Below are 25153 nucleotides of genomic sequence, written 5' to 3'. Positions count from 1 at the left end.
ATTTAAAACAAAATAAAATCCAAACCCCTGCATGTGTGGCTATTCAAGCGATAGGCTGAACAGTATCTAATTTGGGATGGCAAACAAATCCAGAGCATCGATGAAATAACAGAAAAATTGGGACTGGGGGAAATTGTTTGCAGGCGAAATATAGAGTTGAATATAGAGTTGAATCCATAATGAATAACATTTTAAAATTGTGAATAACATAATGAACAACACCTGGTATATAGCAAGTGCAATTAAGCCAAAACATGAGTGTTAATGTGCTACCTTTTTACTAACTGAAAGCCTATAGCTGGAGTTTTAACCTTTGGATCACCACGTGCAGGACTTCACAGTACTCCAAAAAAGACTTGATGAAAGCATAAGCAGCAAAAAAAAATCCCTTTAGGCACAAAGGCCAAATGTTTCTGTCCTCAGTGCTAGATATTGTACCCAGTAGTCATCACAATAAAACTTCAGTAAAATCATAAAAGTGTGTGATATTAAAAATAAATTGAAACAGCAGCAACTGTTTGTTGTGGTTAACACCTGCAGAGGTGTTTGCGCACAAACACACGTGCCGTTGTTTCCTTCCTGTCTCTCTCTTGCACTCCCTCTAATGATCTTCATATTACTTTTCTCATTTTATAACACTGGCTGTGGCATTCCACAAATTCTGATTAATAACCTTTTGTTGTTGGTTGTTTTTGTGCCACTTGGGTGGAAACCCCCAATCGCTGACTTTTAATTAGATGCCTTTTCAGTTTAAATGGTAAATGGCCTGTATTTATAGCGCTTTACTAGTCCCTAAGGACCCCAAAGCGCTTTACACAACCAGTCATCCACCCATTCACACACACATTGGTGATGGCAGCTACATTGTAGCCACAGCCACCTTGGGGCGCACTGACAGAGGCGAGGCTGCCGGACACTGGCGCCACCGGGCCCTCTGACCACCACCAGTAGGCAACAGGTGAAGTGTCTTGCCCAAGGACACAACGACCGAGACTGTCCGAGCCGGGGCTCGAACCGGCAACCTTCCGATTACAAGGCGAACTCCCAACTCTTGAGCCACGATCGCCCCGCCAGCATGGGGTTTAAGCATGGGGAAAACATGTTGGACGTTTCGATAGTTTTCCAACGGATGGCGCTAGTGTGACATGCTTCTCTTGTCTGTTACGGGTCAAAAACTGGAAGAGATGATGAATGTGGAGGGACGAAATAAGTATTAACGCATCTCGTCATTTATTATTAGAAAGGCAAATCAACAGAACTTGTTCTAATTATTCAAATCATGAATTAACATTTGAGGGGTTTGAAATGGGAAAATATGACGATAATATATATATATATATATAGTTAAGGGACGTCTTTTCGTTAATTATCTTGTTACATTTTATAGATAAACAATGACTCGATTATTCTATATCATAACAGGAAAGATAATCATTAGTGGAAGCAGGAAGGCGCGTGAAAGCAAGACGCGCTGTGATTCGACAGTCAGTCAGGCAGGGGTGGTGTTTTCCGAGGGGGTCGTGAAGGCGGCATTAGTCTCCTGGATCCTGGGTGTGTGCGGGCAGTCCAGTTCAGAGACTGAGAGAGAAAACACCAGCAACATCTCAACGTGAGCCCAGCGGTGCCTGTCATCGTGCTTGTTACTCCTTCTCCAGCGAACGGGCTGAGAATGGCAAACTACGCGAGCTAGTTTCTGAAGAGGACGCAAATTCAAGGGGAACTGTGCTAAAACTGCCAGGTTAGTTAGCTCTCTATAGCCTCCCGATGTCAGCTTTATCTAGTTGAGGGAGTTGCCTTATTTTTAGGTAACCAGGAGCTGTTTCCGCTAACAATTCACTCATTTCTTATGGGCACGTATTACGACTGTGTTCAGCCTGTAAAGCTAGGAAGCTAGCTTGCGTTTCCTAATTGCACGCCATCGGTTAGCTCTGGAGATTGTCACTACATAGCTAGCCAGCTAACGTTAGCAGTTGGGGTTAGCAAAAGAGGGTCAGTGTGTGGGATTCGCTGATGCTCAGCCAGATGCACTGTAATATTACGTTTGGAAACTATATCATGCTAACCACAAGACCGTGAATATCCAAGAGACAGACTGGTAGAAGACGTCACTTATTGCTTTGGAGCAACGTATCAGTAACCGAGCAGTGAACTTAATTATTCCCCAGATTGCTCCCTGGTTGGCTGTTGTGACACTAACGTGTGTGTGTGTGTGGGGGGGGTCTGTTCTCGTCTGTCCAGGTTGAGTCATTAGTTGCACCATTTACCTGCAAAAAAAGGACCAGGGGCACAGTGGAAATGCAGACTTTCCTGAAAGGCCGGAGAGTCGGCTACTGGCTCAGCGAGAAGAAGATGAAGAAACTGAATTTCCAGGCCTTTGCTGATCTGTGCAGGTTCGTTAACTAACTCCAGTTTATTGTGTGCAGTTGAAATGATTGAAGAACAGCCGTCAAACTACATGCATTCACATAGTTGGCCCCTATGGTTAACAAGTTATGTGACAATTCATCGAAACTTCCCCTTAAGGCTCTGTGACAAGGAGGACTCTTCTCACAGATTTAAGCCCTTAGGCACTTTTCACACAAACGTGCTCACCAAATGTCAGTGAGTGACATCCCTACTCATGCATGCTAAGCATTTAAGGTTGCTGATGTGGCCTGAAGCCGTACTGCTAATCTCCTTTTCTGTTGTATTGTGAAGAAATGTGTTCCCCAAAGGATCAGGCACAAGCCTGTTTTGTGTATGTCCTGGCACAGTGCTTGTTGGTGCATGGTAAATGTGTAACAGGATAAGCTGACAAAACCAGTTTTATTATTAGGTCAGTTGGCTCAGAGCGTTAAACTTTAAAGCAGCTAAATGTGGTCTAAAAGAAAAAGTCTCTTCCTTATTAACGTATCTAAAAAGTAGCATTTGATGTTCAACTCTGACCACCATATCATTTTTTATCATATGTAGATGGAACAGTGCTAGCTCAGTCTGAGGCTTTTGTCTCTGTTTATCAACAGAAAATAAACCTGTTCTTACCAAATGCATCGTCCTAACATGAATTTAGTCAAGGCTGGTGTAAGAATTTGCACAGATTCCCCCAGCCTTGACAGACGCATCTATGTGAGTGCTGTGTGCACACTATTTTGTTGTGTCTCTTATCCAGCTGAGTCAAGTGTTACACAAGCTGAAGGGCCTATATTTTCTTAGCAGATGTGAGCTCGTCCTTGCTGTTTTACGATAGGTGCTGTACAGTATATCAGATTGTCAAAGGGCATTAGGGCGAGACAGCCGCTTTATAGTCTCATTGCAACAGCTGCCTAGCTGCTGGTGATGCAGCAGTCTGACGTTTTCAGTACAGATACTGAAGTACAGTATCGGTTTTGGGTACCATTCGGATACAAGTGCTAATGGACTTGAGATTTTTCCACTAATATGAGCCCTGACTTAGACGTTGTTTCCTAACTTTGTAAACAAAAAAATTTAGTAATAAATGAGCAAATACATTTAAAGTGAGATCAAAAAAAAAGGGGGGGAAAAGACAAAACTCTGTGCTTTTATTAGTTTCTGTCTTCTACTCTCACTTTCACTTTCCTGTAGGTGTCTTTTTCAGTGTGTGCAACTCCCCAGACACTTCAGACAAGAGATGGGTGTCGTTAATCAAGCAGACACAATTTGTTACCTTTGAATATTTGCAATAAAAAAAAATCCGAGCAACTGTTGAATCTCGCATAGCAATATGAAAGGGTGAGAGAGAGAAGCTCTAGCTGGTTCACTGTGCCGTTTTTTGTTTTAGTAGGTATCATACTAGTTTCCAGTATAAGTATTTGGCTCGATGTGACCTTACCTACTTGCACTGTATGAGGGCTAGTTATCACATAGTAACATGTCTTGAAAATCTGAGAGAGGCTGGACAAAACAATGTAATCTCCGGTCCTGTGATTTTGCACACATGTGCCTCAGTACATCAGATATGTTGATATGTTCCAGAAGGATTTTCACCTTTTCCAACAGTGTGTTGCCTCATAAAGCAACCTGATTGAGTCAGCACAGATTACCACACTGTAATCCACGAAACATTTTTAATCTCTACATAAAGCTCCGAGCATACCTCCCCTCCTCCCTGCATCCTGCTCACCACCTTCTTCCCTATGAGCTGGATATAGGTTTGTTCGATATGTTTGACACGAAGAGCTCTGGCTCAGCATTAAGAATTGGTCTTTGTGACGCATAGCCTTTGAAAACTGCAACAAATGGCACAGCAGATAACTGCAAATGAGCCACAAAGTGAATGTGGCTTGTATATGTTCACTATATGTTCACACATGACTACTTCTCCCTGTTAGTCAGGGAAACTTTTCTTCAAGTTCTCCTTTTCCTACTCCAGTCATGTAGCATAGAAAACAAATGTTATGAGGAAAGGAAGGATGGCACTAAGAACACCCTACCACCTTGCATGTATGTTTTCTAAAAAGCCGCGACTTTTGAAAAGAGGTACAGGATGTGGCAATTTTAAACTTTATCTGGACCTGGTGTTGTGCGTCTGAGGAAGTCTGTTCCAAATTAAAGAGACTTTATGTAGTTTTAAATTCATTTAGTGACCCTTTGTGCTTAATTTCATGAAGTGCAATTTTTACTTGATGGTTTAAATTTATCTGTTTCCCTGCATCATTTATTATTATGAAAGATAAACCATGTGTCAGTGTTACTTTTAAACAGTGACTGGACAGAATTTCCCCTGTCATCATGTGGTAAGCAGCTGACATTGTGTGTGCATAATTGAAGAGTCTGTCCTGTCTCTTGCATCTGGACTTTGGGGTTCCTGCTGGTCAGAGCTAGTTGAGTTTATGTCCGCATGTCAGCTTGCACAGCAGTTGAGAGGCATCTTTTCAGTTGGCACACATGCCTGATGCTTTAAAAAGCAGCAACCCTGATTTTCATTAGATTATCTGAAAATATTATTTTCTCATTCTTCAGTTTCACCACAACTCTCATCTACATTATACTACAATATACTAATAATAACAAATGCAAGGAGTTTACTGAAATTGTTGGAAGACTTGTATATAAACCTGGAATGAGCAGAAAAAGATAAATAAACAAATAATTAATAACATGTATATTTAAAAGGTAAAAGGTCTCCAATTCAAGAGCAAGAGGAGAAGAGAAGAAGGGCCTCTAGTCTAAAAGTCTGCCAAATCAAATTTGTGAATCCATCTGCTGTGGTGATCCCATGTGAGTAAGGGAGTAGTCGAAAGAAGCTTTGTATTTTTTGACTAGCAAAAATCAGCTGCCTCTCCAGAATGTTCTTCATGCCGTTTAGCTCACAGAGTCGTTGGAGCAGAACATCAATTTCTGAATTTTCAAAATCGAGAGTAATTCATTTAATCTAGGTTTTAAACAGATAAGGGTTAAAATAAATAAATACCTCAAAGTATAGCTGGCTGATCCACCTAAGTAAAGCCCCACGGAGTAAAATATTAACAGACAAATCTTGAATATCCTCATGGCCTACATTTTCCCTTGGATAATAATTGGTACTTTTTAAAAATTATTTTTTTTAAATGCTCAAAATACTTTTCTGTATGGTTAATTAGCTATGCATAAAATGTTATTTACTTTATGGTCACCATCTCATTTACACCCTTTGTCAACTTGGTAACTGTTAATGCCACACGATGTGCCTTAAATGCTAAACTTCCAGGTTTATAGATGTACAGTGTGCCTGTATCAAAGTGGTTGTGTATGTGTGTGTGAGAGAGAAAGGTTTCCCTTTCACTGTGTTGACCGTGTAACAATATAGCAGAGCAGAGGATCTCCATATCTCACGAAACTAAAGACCTCATTCACGTCGCATGAAACGCACCAGCTGCAGTATTAAATATCCACATTGTTGTGAAGCGGTGAATGGTTGCACTGCTGTTACCATGGGACTGCAACCTCAAAAACTGCTTGCTTGGAAAGGATGAATTGGATGTAGTGTTAGGCTGGTGGTGTTCTCTTTGTGAATTCCCCCAACTAGGAGTCGCTGCATTAAGCATTGGAGTTTTTTCTGTTATGCTTTGCTGTGTAGAAACTCTTTGGCTAACTTTCTGTATTGACCTAGTAGGGTTTCGCCGAGCCAGCTGAACCAGGATTGTACAAATGCCCTCTCTTCTGCTTTCTGTTTGGGCTGAGGTTTTCCTCTCAGTGCAGGTGTTAGGACCGGCATACACCCAGCAGGTTTAAATGTGTGGTGCCAGTTTAGTAATGCTCCTCTCTCAAAAGAGATAAGCCATCTCACATTTAAATTTATGCATATATATTTAAATACTGCTGTGTCCTATTGTTTTTTGTTTTTTTTATTTCTACCCAAAGTCTAGTATTTCTGTGCTGTTCCCAAAAGGTAGAAACTGCACAGAAACTGCAGTTTCTCCAGGTCTGTGGGTGGGATTTAGTATTTCCATCATAATAATCTTACTTGCAGATAAATTTTGTGGCTAAATTAAGATAATGTTTCATTTATTTCCTATCTTCAGATGCAGAAGGCTTATGTGTCCCTGGTTCAGGCATCTTACTGTTCATGAAGTTAAACTATTGGAGAGATATGAGTTTCTGTTTAATTCCTCTTATGGAGGGGAACTCCTTTGATGTGAATTTACATAAAGATTTGTGTTAGATTAAAAGGTAGTGGTTCTCAAAAACCTATTCAAAATTCACACCACGTGTTCTACCAATTTTAATCTTTTTATTTGTATAATTACCAATAAAAAAAAGTGGATTTAGTTGAATTTTAGTTAAGTAAAGTTTGGTGTGATGACGTCAGCACACTCTTGTTTGTTTAGTTTCCCTTAGAACTTAGTATTCGGTCAGCACCCCACAGTTGGAGGAGCCACTGTTATGAAAGCAAGACAAGTGCGGACAAATGATTGAGAAACATGTCTTACATGGTGTAACACAAATGGAAAAATAAATATTTAAAATCAGACCAATCTTACATCATTTAGCTGTGTATGTGTGCACGTGAGCGAGCGTACGCGTGTGTTTTGTTTTATTTATTTATTTTTAATTCTGCTTTTCACTTCCTATCAGTCTTCTGCTCTGAATGTTTGAGCCTACGTCTGTACGACTCAAAGACAACAAAGGCATCTTCACCTACACTACATGATATACTTTTATATAACACGCCTTTAGCGTTTAGGTCCTTAAATAAACAGCAATGTCTGTTTCTGAGCATTTTCATCTTATATCTTCTACAAAATAAAAAGTCTTATTTTGTCCTTTTTTTCAGGAAAAGAGGAATAGAAGTTGTTCAGGTAAGAAGAGCACACAGTTTGATTTTGTGTGTTTTTTACTTCTTTGGTCATGTGTTTGTTTGTTTGTGCTGTGATACTTTTGAATCTCTGCTATTCATATTTGATGCCTGAAAGTCAATCCACCTACAACACTTTACATTTGATATATTTCTTTGGCCAATTACTAAGTGCATAACCTCCTACAGACAGGATGTAGTTTTTTCACAGTCTTGCTTTTTTTGTATGTAGCGTCATTGGTCACAGTATATCACAACAGCCCATGTTCCTTGTTAAGCTGTGATGAAAGTCATCCCAACTTGATATTTCAACACCTGACCTCAATTCAACTTGTTTGTCACAAGAGTCTATTTGGGCGAGCAGCTTCTCATGTTGTGAGTGTGTGTGGAGGGTTGAAGTATTCAGATCCTCAGTTAAAAGTCATATCAGCAGAAATACTTTTATGATCTAAAATTGCATAAATAGAAGAAAATACAGCTCTTTTCAGTGGGAGCTGTTGGTGTACCAAAATAAATACTAGTCTGCCTATAGTAATAATTTACCTCTGAGTGCTGAGCTATGTCCCAGTAAATACGGACCTCAGGGAAGGAAAAGCTGCTGTCATTAACGGCTCTTGCCCAGCATACTATGAGTGTAAGTAAGCACAGGCCATTCAGCAGCATAGTAACAATTGTCACGAAGTACTGGGAGCTCTGTGCACAACAGTATCTGTCACTTAGAGTGCTCTCTGAAATTAAAGAGGAAATTATCCTGCCTTTCTCTCAGCCTTTTACTTTGTTTCTTTTTATCTTGTGGGATTGGGTTTTGGTTTTTTTTTTCTCCTTCACTTTGAGGTTATTTTTTTCCTCTCGCTGTGCTGACAATATCAGCACACCCAGAAAGAGTCTTGTCCTGGGAATAGTCCCAAAGTAAGCAGGGCTTTGTTTCCCACTATGCATTCAGCCCCTCCTGGGAGACCGCAGATCCTCACAGGCCCAAAGTTAGGATGTACCCAGGGCTTGGAACGGTGCTGCTATCTTCTCTGTTACTAGTTCATCTACAACTACCTGCTTTTCACTGTTGTGGGGTTTGTTTGTTTTTTGTTTGTTTTTGTTTTTTTTTCTCCTGACTTCTATAAATCAGCATAAACTTGTTAGTTTTAGCTGGGCTGTCACTGCCAGTCGAGACAGTTCAGTTTACTAACAGAGCCAGAAGTGTTTTTGAATGCACACCAATGATTTGGGTGGCCGCGCTGTGTCCGTTCCTGTCAGTGCCTGCAGTGTCGTGGCCACATCAGAAACAAAGATAACAGTATCCGTTGTCCTACTTTGGCCTTGTTGTACAAAGATTTAGTTTCCTATTGCACTAGTGAATTTGGAGCCTGGGGACTCTTATTTTCTAATCTAGAAAATAAGAGTTTAGACCACTGGGATAGTGTATAGATGGGGAAAGTCAAAACATAGGTCCACGTTAAACCTAGTCTTTCTGGAGAGGACACAGGGAGACAGAAAGCAGGTAAACAAATTAGTCTTGAAGTTTTAATTGGTTTAGAGACTTAGAAAATTACAGTAGTGGGAAGATTATTATTGTTTGGTCACTGTTTTAAGCTTTTAAGAAAGCATACAACTTTTGCTATTTTTGTGGATGTCAAGTCAATTTAACCTTCTCTTGCTGCTTGGTGCAGATTTTTATTTTTATTTTTTGTCAGCCAGTGTAATCGGCTAACCTTGTTCCATGTGGTCTGACAGACAGGCTGGCCCTTGTGCTATCAAGTCAACCCTGAAAATCCAAGGCTAAATGAATCCTTTTGGCATAAAAACCTGTTGATTCATTGTCGGTTTACAGCCTTAATGCACAATAAATTGCTTGTTTTCTATGTGCTGTATGTACGACTTTGATCAATCAGAAGTGTTTTAATGAAACCACCCAACAGCTTCTCAAGTAGAAACTTTTTTTTCTTCGTCTTTTGCTGCTACAGCTACACATGTTTCTTTTCCAACTATTTATTTATAAGTGACTTATGTATGTATGTATGTATGTATGTATATATATGTATATATTGTACTATTCTTAGTTAGCGTATTGTCTGTCTTGTCTTAATGTTGGTTTAAAATGGAGCACTGTAACAAAAAATAATTTCCCCCAGGGATCAATAAAGTATTCTGATTTTGTTATATCAGACTTGTGTATGTATGGCTTTTGGATAGTTTGTTGGACAAAAGAAGCGAAAAATCTTTAAGTTCAGGTCCCCACCAATAGTAAATGGGTAAATCACAGCCCCACTGTGATTTGTTTTACAGACCAGTTGTTTTTTGTCTTGTTTTGTTGTTGTGTAGAAAAAAGCTCCACAGTTGAAGTGACAGAGTTAATGAGGTGCACTTCCCGAGAGGTTGTATTCCCCAAGAGGTTGAAAGTGGTTATGACGTCACCTCGTGTGAACAGATCTTTGCTAAATCTGGCCGCCCAAGGGACTTAATTTTATATTTCTGTTTTCAGTGTGGGAAACCCTTCTGTATGTATATGCGTCAGGACTGACGAAAGTGAAAAAGATTCCATTGTCAGACTTTAATGATTTCTCCTCTAGGCTCTACCAAGGCTTACCTTTGCTGTACCCCTCATCCCTCTCATCTTTCCATTACCTCCCCTGTGCACGTTTTTGAAGCTCATCAATACTGACCCTTTAGCACTGAGTCTACAAGAGCCAGTTTCCCCATGATCCCTACATTAGGTTGTGTATATCATGGGTATGATGAGATTAACTCACCAGGGTTGTTCTCCTGAAAGCCAGTATTCTCTCTCAGGAAAAGGAATCTCAAATGATGAGCCAATTTTTGAGTTGGCTGCCCAGAGAAACTTATCATGTCGCTGTTTTTATTATCCTTAGTGCTTCAAAAATTTAAAGGTAATTTCCGGCATGCTACTTTATCTCTTCCCCCAGTTTTTATGTGACATGTGTGCAGTGTAGTGGGAGTTCAGGGGTGGTTGACGAATGATTTAGTCAATGGTCTGAATACAATGGACTGTGCAGTACCTCCTTTATCTTATCAGCTCTTGTCAGTGGGCTTGGTACAATTATGCTGATGCTTTATTTCTTCATCTCACCTGAAAACATCTTGGCAGTTTGTTCATTTTCATCCTGCATGACTTGGTCCGCCTTTTAAGGAAGTTACTTAAAGTTTTTGTAAGCTACCTACAAAAGCAGTAAAATCAGACCTGTCTAATGCTGGGTAACCTTTACTTACCAAAGCATTTATGTTGATCGTGTGATGAAAGGCAGTTCCTCAAAAGCTTAGATTGCACAATCAATTCAGCAGGGATAAGTCTTCTCTCTGTAAACTGCTGAGGAGAGAGCCATTAGCCTAATTAGCTCCCAGTTTGACCTTCCATACAGTTTTTATGTGGAGAATTTGGAGACTCTCCTTTTGTGTTAATCTTTTGCTGATGTGAGATATGTCTGGCAGCCACAGTTTGTCTTAGACTTGTGCATGCATGTTTTTTTTTTGTTTTTTTTCTTTGTTGCACACTCACCCTAGCGTGCCATCATTGCAACATGGCATACAGAATAAATGATTTATCACATGTCTGTCTGTTCTCTGCACATACTCTTTGGGTTTGCCTGACAACAAAGCAAAAGTCAGGTGTGATGCAGCTGAACTAGAATGAGACTAAGCAGAGGCATCGCCAAATAATGACTGTGGTCCTTATAATTTGTGTGCAGTGTACTTACTGATGAGCAAAGCACTCCACAAGCTTTGTCTTTGCTGTTTGCTTAAGATCATGAATGTTAGTTTCCCATAGGGGAGAGACTGGCCCCACAGCAGAGCTACATCAAAGCTGAAAATATGTTAGCCCTGACCTACCCTCTCCCTCCAGGACCCAGCCTTTTTTCTCCGCTGTCCGTCACCACTACGGCCCACTGCTACCTCTCAGTCCCAGAGGGACTTTGAAAACCATCAGCTGACATTTCTGCTTTTAGCATTTAGAAGGACATCAGTGACTTTACTGCTGGGTTCTGGGATAAGCTCTAAAGCAGGGTCATTCTGTCAGTGCACAGGGAGGAGAGAGAGCTTCATCCTGTGTGATGTGTCTTTGCCAATGGGTGATGACCCCACAATCTAGAGTCCTGTTTTTGTGGCAGGGCCAGGCTGTGGATGGGCCCTCTGTGTGTCATATAAGCAGAAGATTAAAAGCAGTGCCTCAGTAGAGACAAATCCCCATCAGGCAGGCCCTGTCACACTGCTAGGTAGAGAAAAAAGAAAAAAAAGGTGGCTCTTGCCACTGGCGTAGCCCTGTCATCACTGCTGCTCACAGCAGCTAGTGTTAAAGACTCAGTAGTTGTTTGACCACAGGTGACAACACATTTTATGAGTATGACTTGCTAACACAGCATTGGTCAGGTCATGGCAGCATGTTTATGTGTTTTATACATCTGCCATATGCTTGCACCACAGTGTCTATGTGTCCTATGACCACACGATTCCTGATAAACCTGCTGGATAGGCGCAACAATAATTCAATAAAGCAGTGTTTGTTTTTGAAACCTTTTTTATTACAAATGCTGTAGAAGTTGTTACATAATATGATCGATTGCCTTCCTGTTTCCATTGCATTTCACTTCATGAAACTGGTTGAGTGACTTTTGAATCCACTAGACACTTGTATGTAAAAACTGTACCAGCAATATTTATCAGAAAGCTTTTGCTCTCAGAGGTTTCCAGAGATCTCTTGACTTGGGGTGGGTGATATGATGATTGTAAGATTATGTACTCCTGTGTTAATAATATGTTTAACATCTCGAGCTTAAAACAAAACTGAAAGTTTACCAAAATCAGAGGTTCTGCTCTCCTTAATTTAATATGGTAACAGTAAAGTTACATATGCGATCATGTTCTGTACAGTTTCAACTATGTTGGTACATATTAAGCCTTCAGTTCATGTAGTTACAAACAACACAGATGCAGATTCACTTTTCAAGAATCAGTTCATGTTAACATGTTGCTGAAGGGTGTGAACTGAAGGGCGTGTTTCTACAGGCAGGAATGTTCAGTTCATTACAATGAAATCCAACAGTATTAAGATGGCCAGAGGAAGAAATGCCATGTTGATATAGGATAATGAGCTCTTAAAGAAATTCAGCTCAACTTGAAAAGCAGCATGAAAATATGATGAAGCATGTCTTTTCTTTGGCTTCACCTGCACAAGTGCGGAGGTAGGTCTCCCCTGCAGAATTGGTTTTCCCTTCATTGGGAGCAGCGCTGGGCTCTTCAAATCACGGACAAACAGTATCCCACATTCTTGATTTTTAGTTCACAAACACTTGTTGTAATGACTAACTACTCCTGACATTTTGGAGATGTTAGCTCTTTATACAGTAAAGTTACAGTGGGATACAAATAATATCAGGCTGATCCTGCCACGATTTGTCCCCCCGGTTCAAATCACGGACAAACAGTATCCCACAGCTGTTTATGTTTTTGAACCCATTTTGCACAGAGAGGCATTTTTTTTGAAAAATGTATTGATATGTTGAATATTATTACACAGGAAAAAAACAGCTACACGTAAAATAATGACACCGTGACGCCTCTGCCTTTGTAAATGGAGGGACAGTAACTGCGTGTAAAACCCGAAGATAGTCAGATTAACAGTATTTTGTCTCTATCTGCCATTCTGCAATTCCTCTCATGTAAACAATAACGTGGCGCACAGCTGACGTGAAAAAAGACACATACCTTTGACGTTGCGTGACGAACTCTGTATTCCTCGTCCACACGTAAACGCAGAAAAGGAGTTTTAAAAAATCTCAGTTTTCGGTGATTTGAAACGCCGTTTACGTGTGGACGAAACGGCTGCGTTTTCAAAAATACCCGTGTAGGTGCAGACGTAGCGTAAAAGAGTTAGTAGTTTACTTTCTTACTACTGTAATTTATTACAGATTACTTGTATTTATTTAATTGTTTACTAAATGTTTGAGGTGTGAAATAAACCGAAATGGAGCAAAATATGGGCGTGTGTGGTTGGAGGATGTATTGGGGCGTGCGTGGGAGCGGGGGGGGAACATTTTTCTTGTAAAACAAAGAGGGGCCCAGCAAAAAAAAGTTTGGGAACTACTGCCTCAGATATTTAAGACTGCCAGATTTTTATTACATGTGTTAGAAAACACATTGCTGGTGTCTAACCAGAGTTTTCTAATGATTAATGTGTATCAAAGCATGTCTTCACTGATCTAGACCCCTTTTCTGGAGTTATTTTTCCTGCCCTGTCTTCACGTCACACATCAAAAGGACCTCTTTAAAAACTAACTGAAAACTGCAATCATGACACCAAACTAACTGTCATAACTTTAAAAGTTGTTATCTCACATAGACCAAACTCTGTCATAACAGTCTAAACACAGCGACAGCCCCGTTGTGGTAATAATTTCATCATGTTCATGTTCACTCGACACTGGTTGCTAAATTCTAGCATCTCTCCTCTGTCGCTTGTGATGTTGCTACATGCATGTGCTAACCTGCATATGCTTTATCAAACTTGGTGCCTTGTTTTGTCTACTTGTTAGCTACTTGGTCTCAGCAGACAGCCCTTTTCAACACCGTTAAACTTCAAACAAATGCTAATTTGGCTTTTTCTCAGAGGCTGTCGAATATGCTCAATGAGACTCGAGGTCTAGCCAGAGGGAGGCTGGAGTTTTCAAAGATGATGCCAGAAATAAATCCGGGTGTAATTCAAAGCAAAAAAAAACCAAACTCTTGCTAATCCACATTTAAAGCTGTAAATAAAGAGGTAGAACACTATGTAAAATCAGTCATTATGATGTTTTTATAACCAAAAAGTCAGAAAATAAAATGTGTTTCCTAGACCAGAACTTACAGATTTAAGAGAGATTTCTGTCTTCTATTAGGAGATTAGGAGTGTAAATAAGCCTTAAAGTGACAGATTAATGACTTTCCAAATGTAGCCACTGTTTTCTTAAAAATAATTCATCATCCTTGTAAGAGGGAAGCAGTTAAGCATAAAAGAATGTGTTTTTCAGGATGAAACAAAATCTACCCACTGTTTACTTTGTATACTCTTCTTTCCCCCCCCCCTATTGTTCTATATGGTAGGAGTGATTTTGAATAACAGGCTAGTTCACTACAGCCATTATTCTGATTCATGAGTACATTAATTGCAACTATGTGTCTTTACCAGTACCACTTCATACCTGAAGCGATGCATCTACAAGTACATGAATATGTAGATTTTCTGTTTAGCGTGTATGCAAGAAGTAACTGATGTGAATAAATGGTGGGTTAAACAAAAGGAACCCAAAAGGTCAGGCAGAAATCCTATGACTTATTTACTAGCAGTAGGTCTTTGCAGATTTTGCAGGAAATGCGGGACGCCGTGACTTAAGAACTCAACAAATTGCAGGATTGACTTGATGTTGACCTGGCATACTGCAGGTGTGAAAGTGCTTATTTGTAACTGCTGTAGTGTTGGTTTTACACTTCCTTTCTCCGCAGCCAGAGACACAAAAATAACCCCCACACCCATAGCACTTAAAACCCTGACTAAAATCTAATGGGCCAAGAATCTATAATATTGCATTAGTAAGTCACAGATTTTTCAAAGCAGTTGTGACTTTTTAATATTAACACCTGAGTGTTATAAAGATAAAATGTTTTTGTTTTTTTTTTTGTGTGTGTGTGTGTGTGTGTGTGTGTGTGTGTGTGTGTGTGTGTGTGTGTGTGTGTGTGTGTGTGTGTATATGGTTGCTGATGGATATCCATTTCAAAAATGGCTAATACATCCCAGACTGCACAATAATCTTTGACCTGTTTTACACTTCTGTCTTCAGCTGGACCTCAGCCAGCCTCTAGAGGACCATGGACCCCTGGATGTCATCATCCACAAACTGACTGACCTTATCCTTGAGGCTGACCAGAATGATTCACAGGCTGTACTGTTGGTACAAAGAGTACAGGTATGCATCGGTCTGTCTTCCTGCTTATCCCTCCCTCCTCCCCATGTATTCACAAATAGAAAAACCAAAATTTAGGAGAGGACAAGGCCTAGAGAATGCTATTCACACTTTTGGCCTGTTCATTTGGACACACAACAATCTAAAGAAAATAGATACACACACACACATTAAGAAAAATGAATACACTGTATGTGTGGGAAACCGTCTAAGTTCATCCTTAACCTTGGGAATGGTAATAGTGTAGGTGCCATAATGAATAATCTCTACTAATAGATGGATAACAAATACTCCAACTTCTTATTCATCCATCAATTTTATGTTTTATTAAATATCAAACAGGTCCAATCTAAGTTGTAAAATTGTTTAATACTTATTCTTTGTCTTGATTTCATAGATCCATAGCTAGATGAAGCTATTATTGAAGCAATTGCATGGCTAATATTAATATTTATTGTTCTATTTTGGCTGTTAAATAACCAAAAAATAATTTGTTACTCAAAATATTTGACACAGAATTTCACAGGTTATGCAGCCTACATTCAATATTGAGATTAACTGGTCTTTAAAAAGCTTTTTTTTTTTTTTTTTTTTAATGTCGCAAATGCAGAAAAGTCTTGCGACACTGATTGGCTTTGACTGATTGGTTTTGACTGCAGCCCTAGTACCGGCAATAAACATTTATGGGTGACCGAGTTTTACATTTACGATTGTAAATGACCCAGTTCAAGGAATCAGGTAATGTGTTCAAAGAATCAGCCAGGCAGATCACAGGAACATACATGCATTAGCAGCTATATTTGAGCACGTGGTCACTCATAAATCCTTAATGTTATCTCTGAAACTTTTTTTTGTTCTTCCTGAACTAAGAAAAATCTCATGTTCAACGCATCAAATTTGGAGCTGAAAACCTACTTTAGAAACATGCTGTTCTTCTCTGTGTATGCATTCATTAATCTGGCAGTGGTACAGATGGTGTGAAAATGAATTTTATTAAACTATCTTGCACTATGCCTCCGTCTCTCTCTTAGTGACTCAGGAGCTGTAATCGTGATCAGAGTCACGCAATTCTGTCACCATGTCCCTGACTGCTCAATTAAGAAGGGCAAACAGGATGTGAGAGTGGAGCAATCGCTGACATCCTGCAGAACCTGGTCGATATTAGCACAGGCCTGCATTTGATGCTTGACAGTGTACATATAGACTTGTTATTTAGTGAGTTACGTATGATAAAAAGCGCTCTAGATTCCTGTGGATGTGCAAACCAGTGCAATTTTTGACTTACATTTTCACATCTTGTCAATTTCCAGAAGCAAGGCATGGATTTGCTCCTTTGTCTTTAAAAGTTCAATCAAAGCAAAAACTTCTTAGCTGCCTAATACCATGTACTGAGCAAAATGTGGCTGGTTTTCATCAAGCTGAAACCCTCAAGGGCTCAGAAAGAAAACTAAAACTGTAGCTCATACAGTGGCCACTTGAGACTGACTCCAAATGTAAGCCATTCTGCAGAGCTAAAAAGCATATCTGCAGGTTTATACAAAAATTCGACACTCACTTTATAATATTATTGCAATTTTCAAGTTTTTGCAGAATAATGAATGTTGCTTCAAGTTGTGCTCATTGACAGCATTAATATGTTGACAGCAACATATTAATAGGACAACATCATGTTGTCCTATTAAGATAATAGATTAGCCATTAGCTTGCTCCGAATTAGGAGTCACGCTAAGTATGTCCAGTGTTGGATGGTTTTAAAATTATTATTAGGTTTTCCCCCAAACATAACAAAAATATTGTGGCTCCCTGTGGATAATTGGTGACCCTTTCATAAGTTCTCTGAAGGCTTTTTATTTATTTAAATATATAATTCATCCTTTTGCTAAAGCTTAGAGATTTTGTCACTTTGATTTACCACTACTGTTAGCTGTAGCCATCTGGCAGCCCTCTTAATCATCATTCATCTTAATGCATACCCTATGCTTAGTAGTGTTCATATCATTATTTACTAAATCAAATTGAACTGTGCACATTCGAATGAGTCGTTTAGATTGAGACGGGAATTTTTCTGTATTTTTTGCGTTGCCTTAATGTTTATTCAGTCAGCCAGTTGATCTTCAAGCTAAAGGTCTCCTCTCAGTTGGCTGTACGAATTACAAAGAAATGTCATCCTGTAAGCATCGATAACATCTTTGTAGGGTTTTCTTCAGTTCAGAGGAAGTGTGTGTGTTTTATTACAGTATTTTCTTCCTTTTAGTCAGTACTCAAACTTTACCACTGTAGTTAGTGGTTGACTTTAATATCAGCGGGTAAATCAGCAGCCAAGTCTTGTGGCTGAGTCTTCTCCTCTTTTGTTCTGCGTGTTTACCTGAACACAACTGTCATCTGTGATTACATTTCCACTGGAAATATATGTGTTGGCGTAATTCTAATGTTACACAGCTGTGATCATAAATAACCCGGTTGTGTCGTGGAGAGAATAAACCGTCATCTCTAAAATAGCTCTTTATGAAAACAAAATGTCGTCCTGAGATGCACTCTGGTTATTCAGTGGCCCTAGGTGCGAGCCGTGTTCGCAGTAAACCTTGGACAAATATCATTTGCGTTCTCCAACTAAACTGCGAAGATAAAATGGCATTTGTAGCTAATTACCAGGCGCTTTTATCTGTTGTAGATTTTCTTTTTTTCGTTTACCTCGCTGACAAATGGGTGTAGATCGCTACAGTCGTAATTTAGGTCTTCCGGGCTTCTCTGTACTTGACATCTTATGTAAGCTGAACTGATGTGGTAAATCGCACCCATCTGGTTGTAGTTGTGGCTAATACAAATGCTAAAAATAATGTATCGCTTCAGGTTTGACAACTGTGGCATCACAGACATGGCTTACAATCAGCAGGACAGATTAGATGCTCTTCTGACCATATTCCCAAAGACAAACCCATTTATTCTTCTCTGGAAACGGATCTGCTCTGAAATGCGAACAGCCCTCTCTTACACCCACGCTGACATACGTCTGGCTCTTTTCCTCTCCAGCACCTGCTAAAAAGCGTTGATCTCTTTCTCAACTCCCCCTCTTGTCTCTGTTTAACTGCATTTCTTCTTCTGAGATGCAGAATTCAGCAAGTGACTGTCCCTATCACAGAGTATTCCTCTGAACTCCTGGAAGATTAGTTTGGATTTATTTATTTATTATTTATTTTTTCCGTGGCAGCATATTTTACTTACATAACAGGTCAACTGGCTTTGATTAGCGTTGCCTGTTAGATCCCGGCAAATCCTGCAGATGGGTCCTCCATGTCAAGGCAAAGGCGTCGGTTTACATTCTTTGTGCTATAGCGTGTGTGTGTGTATGTGCTGAGACTCTGTTCAAAAATAGACATTTATTTCCACTGTACATGTGCTTGATGTTTAATATTGCACGATGTGTTTAATTTCATGTTAAATGTGTGTGACAGCGGAGTTGTGATGTGAGCAGGCGGGCTGTTTGTGTAATGTGTAGGCCAGCCAGCTCCACCTGACAGCGTTTGTGACTCAGTTTGAAATCGCTCGGAATGAACTCTTGGCAAAGGGATCCATGTAGCCGAAAATCAAGTGTGGAGATGATGGAGAGCGGCCGAGAACAGAGAGGTGGTGTGAGGACTGAGTCGGAGGAAAGCCGGGAAGGCGAGAGAAGAGAAGGGGACTGCAGTTATGTAAAATGGCCAGCCTCATGCTGATCTAACAGCAGGTCATGCAGAGATGCAGTGATGTAACCTATAAAGACCCGCTGGCATACATCTCATGCTCTCTCTAGCTTACACACAAAAACAGATTGAGGCATGTTGACCCTTCAACTCAGTGTTTGGATTTGTCTACGTGATTAGTTACGTTTAAAAAAATAAATAAATAAATAAAAGCCACAAACATTTCCATTAGTAAGTCATCAGTTATTTTTCCAAAAAGTCGGTTTATTTACACAGAATAAGAAGTTTTGGGAAATCATAGCCAGGATATCTGGATTCAGATATCCAATAATGGCAATTTTCTTTTTAAGTCATGGCCTTTGACCATAGTTATGTTACTGTAAGCAATACAAAACCTGTTTAGTCATGATGCAGAGAACTGCATCTGTGTGGACATACATGAAAAACAACATTTATAATAATGGTAAATGCTCTCTGAATGTAAAAATTAAGAGGTTTGTAAATCTGTGTTTCAAGGACTACATTGATGCCCATCCTGAAACTATCATCCTGGATCCACTTCCAGCTATCCGAACTCTGCTGGATCGCTGCAAATCCTACCAGCTCATCCACAGATTAGAAAGCTGTATGCGAGGTAAGGTCTTGTCGGTAACTTCGTGAGACTAACTGGTGTGAGGCTCAGTTGCATTGGAGAAATTTTGGAACAAATCAGCGTATTTCAGTGAAGGAGAGGATTTGCTCACTAATTAAAACCTGTACTCACACTTTAGACACTGTCACTAACACCTGGTAGTTGTTGGGGTTTTTTGGGAGGTTTTTTGTACCCGATATAATATATACAATAAAACATACTTGTCATAAAAATATATTCAAGTACAACAGTACATGACAAATTGAGGTACTTTTCTCGTATGTCTCCTATACAACATCTCATAAAGTGAAAGAAGTATCACTGGGGAGAGCTCATAAAAACGCACTAACATTAGTGATAAATTAGGAAATGGATGATGGGTAAAAAAAATCAAATCAAATGAATAACAAAGCTGGGAACCATTCCTGTAACATGTGAGCCTTGTCCAGTGAAGACACGGTCTCCCTGCATCACTGACGACTGTGGGAGAAATAAACAAAAAGACACAACCACTAAGTGAGATTTATGAAAATCACCCAACATTAGTGTTTTAGGGTTAACTTTTCACAGAAGACAGATAGTTGGGCGATGTGTTCTGTTCTTTGAGTGAACTGAATGTCCTGCTTTGTATAAACCGTTCGCCATTAAAGATTCAGCTTTGTTCTCGGGCGACTGTGAGATAAGTGGATGGCTAGCACCATTAGTGTCTCTGTTCCTAGCTCGCTATGTGAAAACAGAAGCTGTCTAAAAATAGGCTTTGATTTTGATTTAAAAGCCACGGCCTTCTGTTTAATGTTATTGAGAGGGAAGTTGAGGTTACCTTTAGGACCTCTGACTGTGCTCTTCACATCCCAGGGAAGGGGGAGCAGAGAGGCGCTGTAGCTTCTCACTTGAACTGTGTTACTTTAAGTGTTCGCATTTATATTTACATAAACATGAGCTGAGCACTTTGCTGATATCATAGTTCCTCCTTTCTATTTCTCTCTGCTTTATCGTAGCATGATCAGAACTTGCCTTCAGGTCACTCGAGCAACACCTTCCCCTGTCACTGATCAAGTAAACTTACCAGCAGACGATGGCTTTTAGCTACAGAGGGACATTCCCTACTGACACACACTGTAAGCACACCTGTGACTCATCCACATTTCCTTTAAACCCATACGTGGCAGGAGAAAATAAACCTTTATAATTATGATCTCACCAAGTTTGTGTGTGATGAGCTGCAGTCTGATGTCAGAGCAAAGACTCAGAGCTGTATCAGCATGTCGGTGCTTTCCTAAAATAGAAATACGAGAAGACGATGTCTTTTTTATCCAAACAGACACGATTGCTGTTACGCAACAGCGAGTTTAAGATGCATCACTCCGCCTCACTGTGTGTGATCGGTTTGAAGAGGAAGATGCTTCACTAGCTGCATTTTACAAAGCTCTTTTTTTTCCTTTCACCATTCTACTTCCATTAATGTAAGTGGTGCTGTCTGCTCACAGTTAGGCCTGCATGCCAAGGCATCCATGACAATTTAGTCATTTTAGAAGCAATGATACAGTAAACCTGTTGTAATACTAGACTGTAGACTATCAGCATACGCCCCAAGTTAAAGAAGAGGATAGTGTAAGAGATTTTAGGGTTTGGGGTTTTTCTTTTCTTTTCTTTTTTTCTTCTTCGTCTTCCTTTTTTTTTTTTTTTTTTTTTTTTCTTCTTCTTCTTCTTCTTGAGCCTTGCTTTCCTAGGCACAGCCTCTTCCTCCTCCTTATCAGCAGAGACCATGGAGTCCTGAAGCAGCTGCCAAGGCAACCAAGTACTTAAAGACCATAGAGAGCCGGCCATGTTTCAGTCTGTATGACTCAGAATAGTACTCAATAGGAGGAAACACTTGAGGTGCGCTTGTGGAAAAGCAAACCTTATTTTGTCACTCGAGTGGCCTCTCAGTATTAAATGGCCTCAGTCACAGTGCATTTAGCTGTTCTTCTCCAAACTGTTTAAATGAAAATAAAATTAAGTGCAAGATTTAGCTCGTCCTAATGCTGTGTTTAATGTAGAGCAGCCAGAAAAGAGCCACACGAGCACTAATGGATCAGCGTCACTGGAAATTTGGCTCCGATCTGTTGTCAGAGTTGCTTTGTGTTTCCTATGTGAGCCAGACCAAGGTAACTGTTTATGTTACTTAGTGGAATCTGCTGGTTCCTGTGTATACACGAGTTTTTGATATCTTAGTCTGTTTTTTATAGACAGAAACCGTTGTCACACCAACTCTTAGTCTTAAACATTTTCCTCTCCAGCTCAAGATAACAGAAATTAAACTGAAACTATTTATACAACAATCCAGTTGTGCTCCCTGTGCTGCAGTATTATTCTGTCTCTGTGAGGACCAGCAGAGCCAGTTTATGCAAGTGATCAATATTTAATTATAGATATTTCTGTGAATGACAATGAGAAACAGTTGTGAGCTCAAAGAGTGCCACCTTGAGTTTCTGCCTGTCAGGTTCACCTGCCCTACTGTGCTTTGATCGTCATTACATAATACCTGGATTTGCATGTTGTGGGAAAACAATCACATTTTCCTTTTTTCTTTCTTTTTTTTTTCCATAAATGACTCATAATTTTAATCGGAGCGTAAGCCTCTTAGAGCACGACATTGACACAAGCAATGCTCTCGGGGCATAGCCTTGTTTCCAGTTCAATTTAGAATATTAAAAAATCCTGCTGCTTTGCTTTGGAGGGACAAGAAGAGAGCAGCAAAGAGAGGATGCTCGGGTTTCTAGGAAAAAAGCTCTAAATAGCAACAAGAGAGTCTAGCCTTTCACTTAAACAGCACCACAGTTTAGCAAGTATAATGAAACTTGGCTCTCTGTAGTTCCCTATACCTAAATCCCCAAACAAGAGAATAGTGTCGTCTGAGTTTAAGTGTTAAAACAGGCCTTTTGATTATTTTCTTTCCTCTTGAGTGACCGGTTAAGGCCTATGCATTTGGAGTTTATTTGACTGTGTGTTTATGTTGTAATCTAGTGGACGAATGACTTAATATAAGGGATGTCCTGATCCTGAAGACTTCATAACTGTATAATCCCACTTTAAAAAGTACCTCATTGTCCATTGTAGAGGCCCATAAAGACTGTCCTCGGCTCCGTTGGGTCTGCTGCAAGCATGTAATGTTTAGACAGAGCCAGAGATTGATCCTCCCCTCCACCTCCTTCCCCCCTAAAGTGTCAGCCAGAGCCAAGCACGCACACTGTTACAAACTTGGCTACTCACGCGTGTCCACCAGTCTCTGCTCTTTTTATTATAAAACCTGAACTTGGAGCTTGAATTTCTTTTCTCATTTGACAAGGCTCGGGGCTTTTGATGGTTTTTGTTTAGCCAAATGTAACACTATCAATCTTTGGGAACTCAGTGACGTAATGGGCATGTTTTTACATCAGGCTTTTCTTTTTATTATGATGCTGTTCTTGACCTGATAAAATAACATCACTAAAAGGGAACACAGTTGTAGGCAGTGCACAGATGACTCATGGGTAACCCTCCAGGCTTGCTCCCAGCACTGGCGGGTATGAAGCCAGCCCTGGAATGGTCCCAGCTTCACAGGCAAAGGTCGTAGTGCACAGAACAAGAGAACAAGAGTATTGAAGCAACCAAAAATAAACCCTTTGTGGTTAAGTCTTTCTAAATAACCAGATTTATTTTCTTTGGACATAAAAATCAAACGCATTCCTGAAAATTAGTTTTCTAAATGGTGTGGAAACACATGTTTGCCAGCAGCAGAGCAGGGGAAGGTTTAATGTCTTTTTCTCTGACCCATCACGAGATGGAGGTACCTAAAGGATTTTCCTGGGTTATTAAGACATTATTTTCACAGCTGTAGCTAACATTTCACCAGAATCACCGCTGCATGTGATAAAACTGTCATAGGATCAGACTGGTAGAGCCTGGCTATGTAAATCACTTTATTTCAAGGTAGAGTTATTGCACTTGAAATGTCAGCACTATAAAGAAAAAACATTTAAAGAAAAACTGCTTGCAAAAATTCAGCAGTTTAAAGTTGCAGCAACATAATCTCAGTCTTAACTGAAATGTGTGTTTACAATATTAGTTTTGTACAGTAAGATTAAGGTTATTTCATCATTTTCTTTGGCTAAAGAAGCTACTGTATATAGTAACATAAATGCCTGTATGCATGAAATGAAAAATTATACAGTTATCGTGTTTATAGACTACACTGAATCTCTTACAATCTCTTATTTTAGCTACAATTGTATGATTTTAATTGTTGCCTGTTAATTTTCTGTGAAATAACAGTATAAGAGGATCCTTAACACCAAGCATCTTTATATGCTTCGTTATCACCTCGCACAGCAACAGTTGATATAACACCTCTGCACCAGCACCATTATGTTTTAGGTTTATCCCCATATCAGTTTCTTTTCATCTCAATCAACTGGGTCGGGGCTCTTGAATGTCAATGTCGGTGGTTTAAAGGTCAGCGTGACCTCTCAATAGCATTACTGCTATGCTCCTAATAATGAAATATCCCAAAAATGGATAACGGAATAAAATGATAAATTGTCGTTTATTTCCAAAAGGTCAAAGGTCAAATCTGGACAGACATACACTAGGAATTTGGAAAATATACAGACCTGATTCTCCTGAAATTATTCATGAGTAGCTCAGAGCTGGGGATGCTCTCCTTCAGTTTGCACATCTGGGAACTTCTGTAGCTTTAAGTTGAGTAGATGCTCGTAGTGAGTGTACCAGAATATTAGCCCAACGTCACATGAGCTCTGTACTGGGGGGAGCCAAACCAGCTGTGGACATTTTTGTTCGCACATGCACCTCTGTTGGTTTGTTTTTGTCTTTTTATTGAAAGAACTGTTGATGGTAGGTGAAAGCATAGAACATCAATATGATAATTCTGCTTCCAACAACTTCATTTAAGTTGTTTCTGTGGTTCCTTTTGGCCACTTGTACATGGTTTCTGTAAAACTCTGACTGCACCCAGAGTTCAGCACTCTGCACTGGACTTAATTTAAGCAAATGAGATTCTCCTGACCTCAGCACTAGCATCAGCTGAGAGCCCTGCCACTGCTGAGGCCCACGGCACACAAAGACTGGCATGTTTCTATTGTGTTTTGGTCATTAACATTTTGCCAGCTGTTGTTTTGGCCCAGCCAATGATTTCCTGTGGCGTTATCTCCAACCCGTCCGCCTTATCGCCCCCATATACCTACTGCGGAGGGGAAATTACAGAATACAAAACATTAATATAGATGCATCCCCAGTCCTGATATGGTGCCGCTTGTCAAAGCTGCAGGATGTTTTTAAAATTTTTTAGTCTTATCAGAACTGACCAACTTGCTGCTGCAGGATGTGATGGAAAAAAAATACTTGTAAACAGACAAAAAATATAGAGATGGGTGAAAAAGAAGCAGAATTTCTGTGGTTAATACTGGAGAATTTTAAAGACATTGTAACTGCAAGTGTGTTTGTTGTGAAATGTCAGGCCTGTGAGTCCATCAGGTGACGTGCCTGATGACTCTGCGTGTCCTCAGCTGGTTTATCCTTAGTTCCTCATTAAATTGGATGCTTTCCTATATTTCATCATTGTATTTGTGTGGGTTTTTGTGGTGACCTG

The 25153-nt window shown here is 39.8% G+C and overlaps 1 protein-coding gene across 1 annotated transcript in view; it reads left to right on the top strand.

The window, feature by feature from the left end:
* Positions 1–1525: 1525 nt before the first annotated feature.
* The window catches only part of LOC146647071 (inositol-tetrakisphosphate 1-kinase-like), a 31866-nt gene continuing 8238 nt past the window's right edge, over positions 1526–25153 (top strand). Inside the window, exons 1-5 of the mRNA XM_085390532.1 lie at positions 1526–1738; positions 2239–2390; positions 7253–7277; positions 15094–15219; positions 19413–19530. Coding sequence (XP_085246658.1) covers positions 2296–2390; positions 7253–7277; positions 15094–15219; positions 19413–19530 — 364 coding nt within the window. The 5' untranslated portion in view covers positions 1526–1738; positions 2239–2295. The remainder of the gene's footprint in view (positions 1739–2238; positions 2391–7252; positions 7278–15093; positions 15220–19412; positions 19531–25153) is intronic.

Source organism: Rhamphochromis longiceps, linkage group LG19, assembly GCF_057381845.1.
Source record: "Rhamphochromis longiceps isolate RC_006_pf linkage group LG19, R_longiceps_female_GT1.1, whole genome shotgun sequence".
NCBI classification, from domain to species: domain Eukaryota; kingdom Metazoa; phylum Chordata; class Actinopteri; order Cichliformes; family Cichlidae; genus Rhamphochromis; species Rhamphochromis longiceps.
Note: the sequence above shows the minus strand (reverse complement) of the source record. Positions and strands in the feature narration are given on the sequence as shown.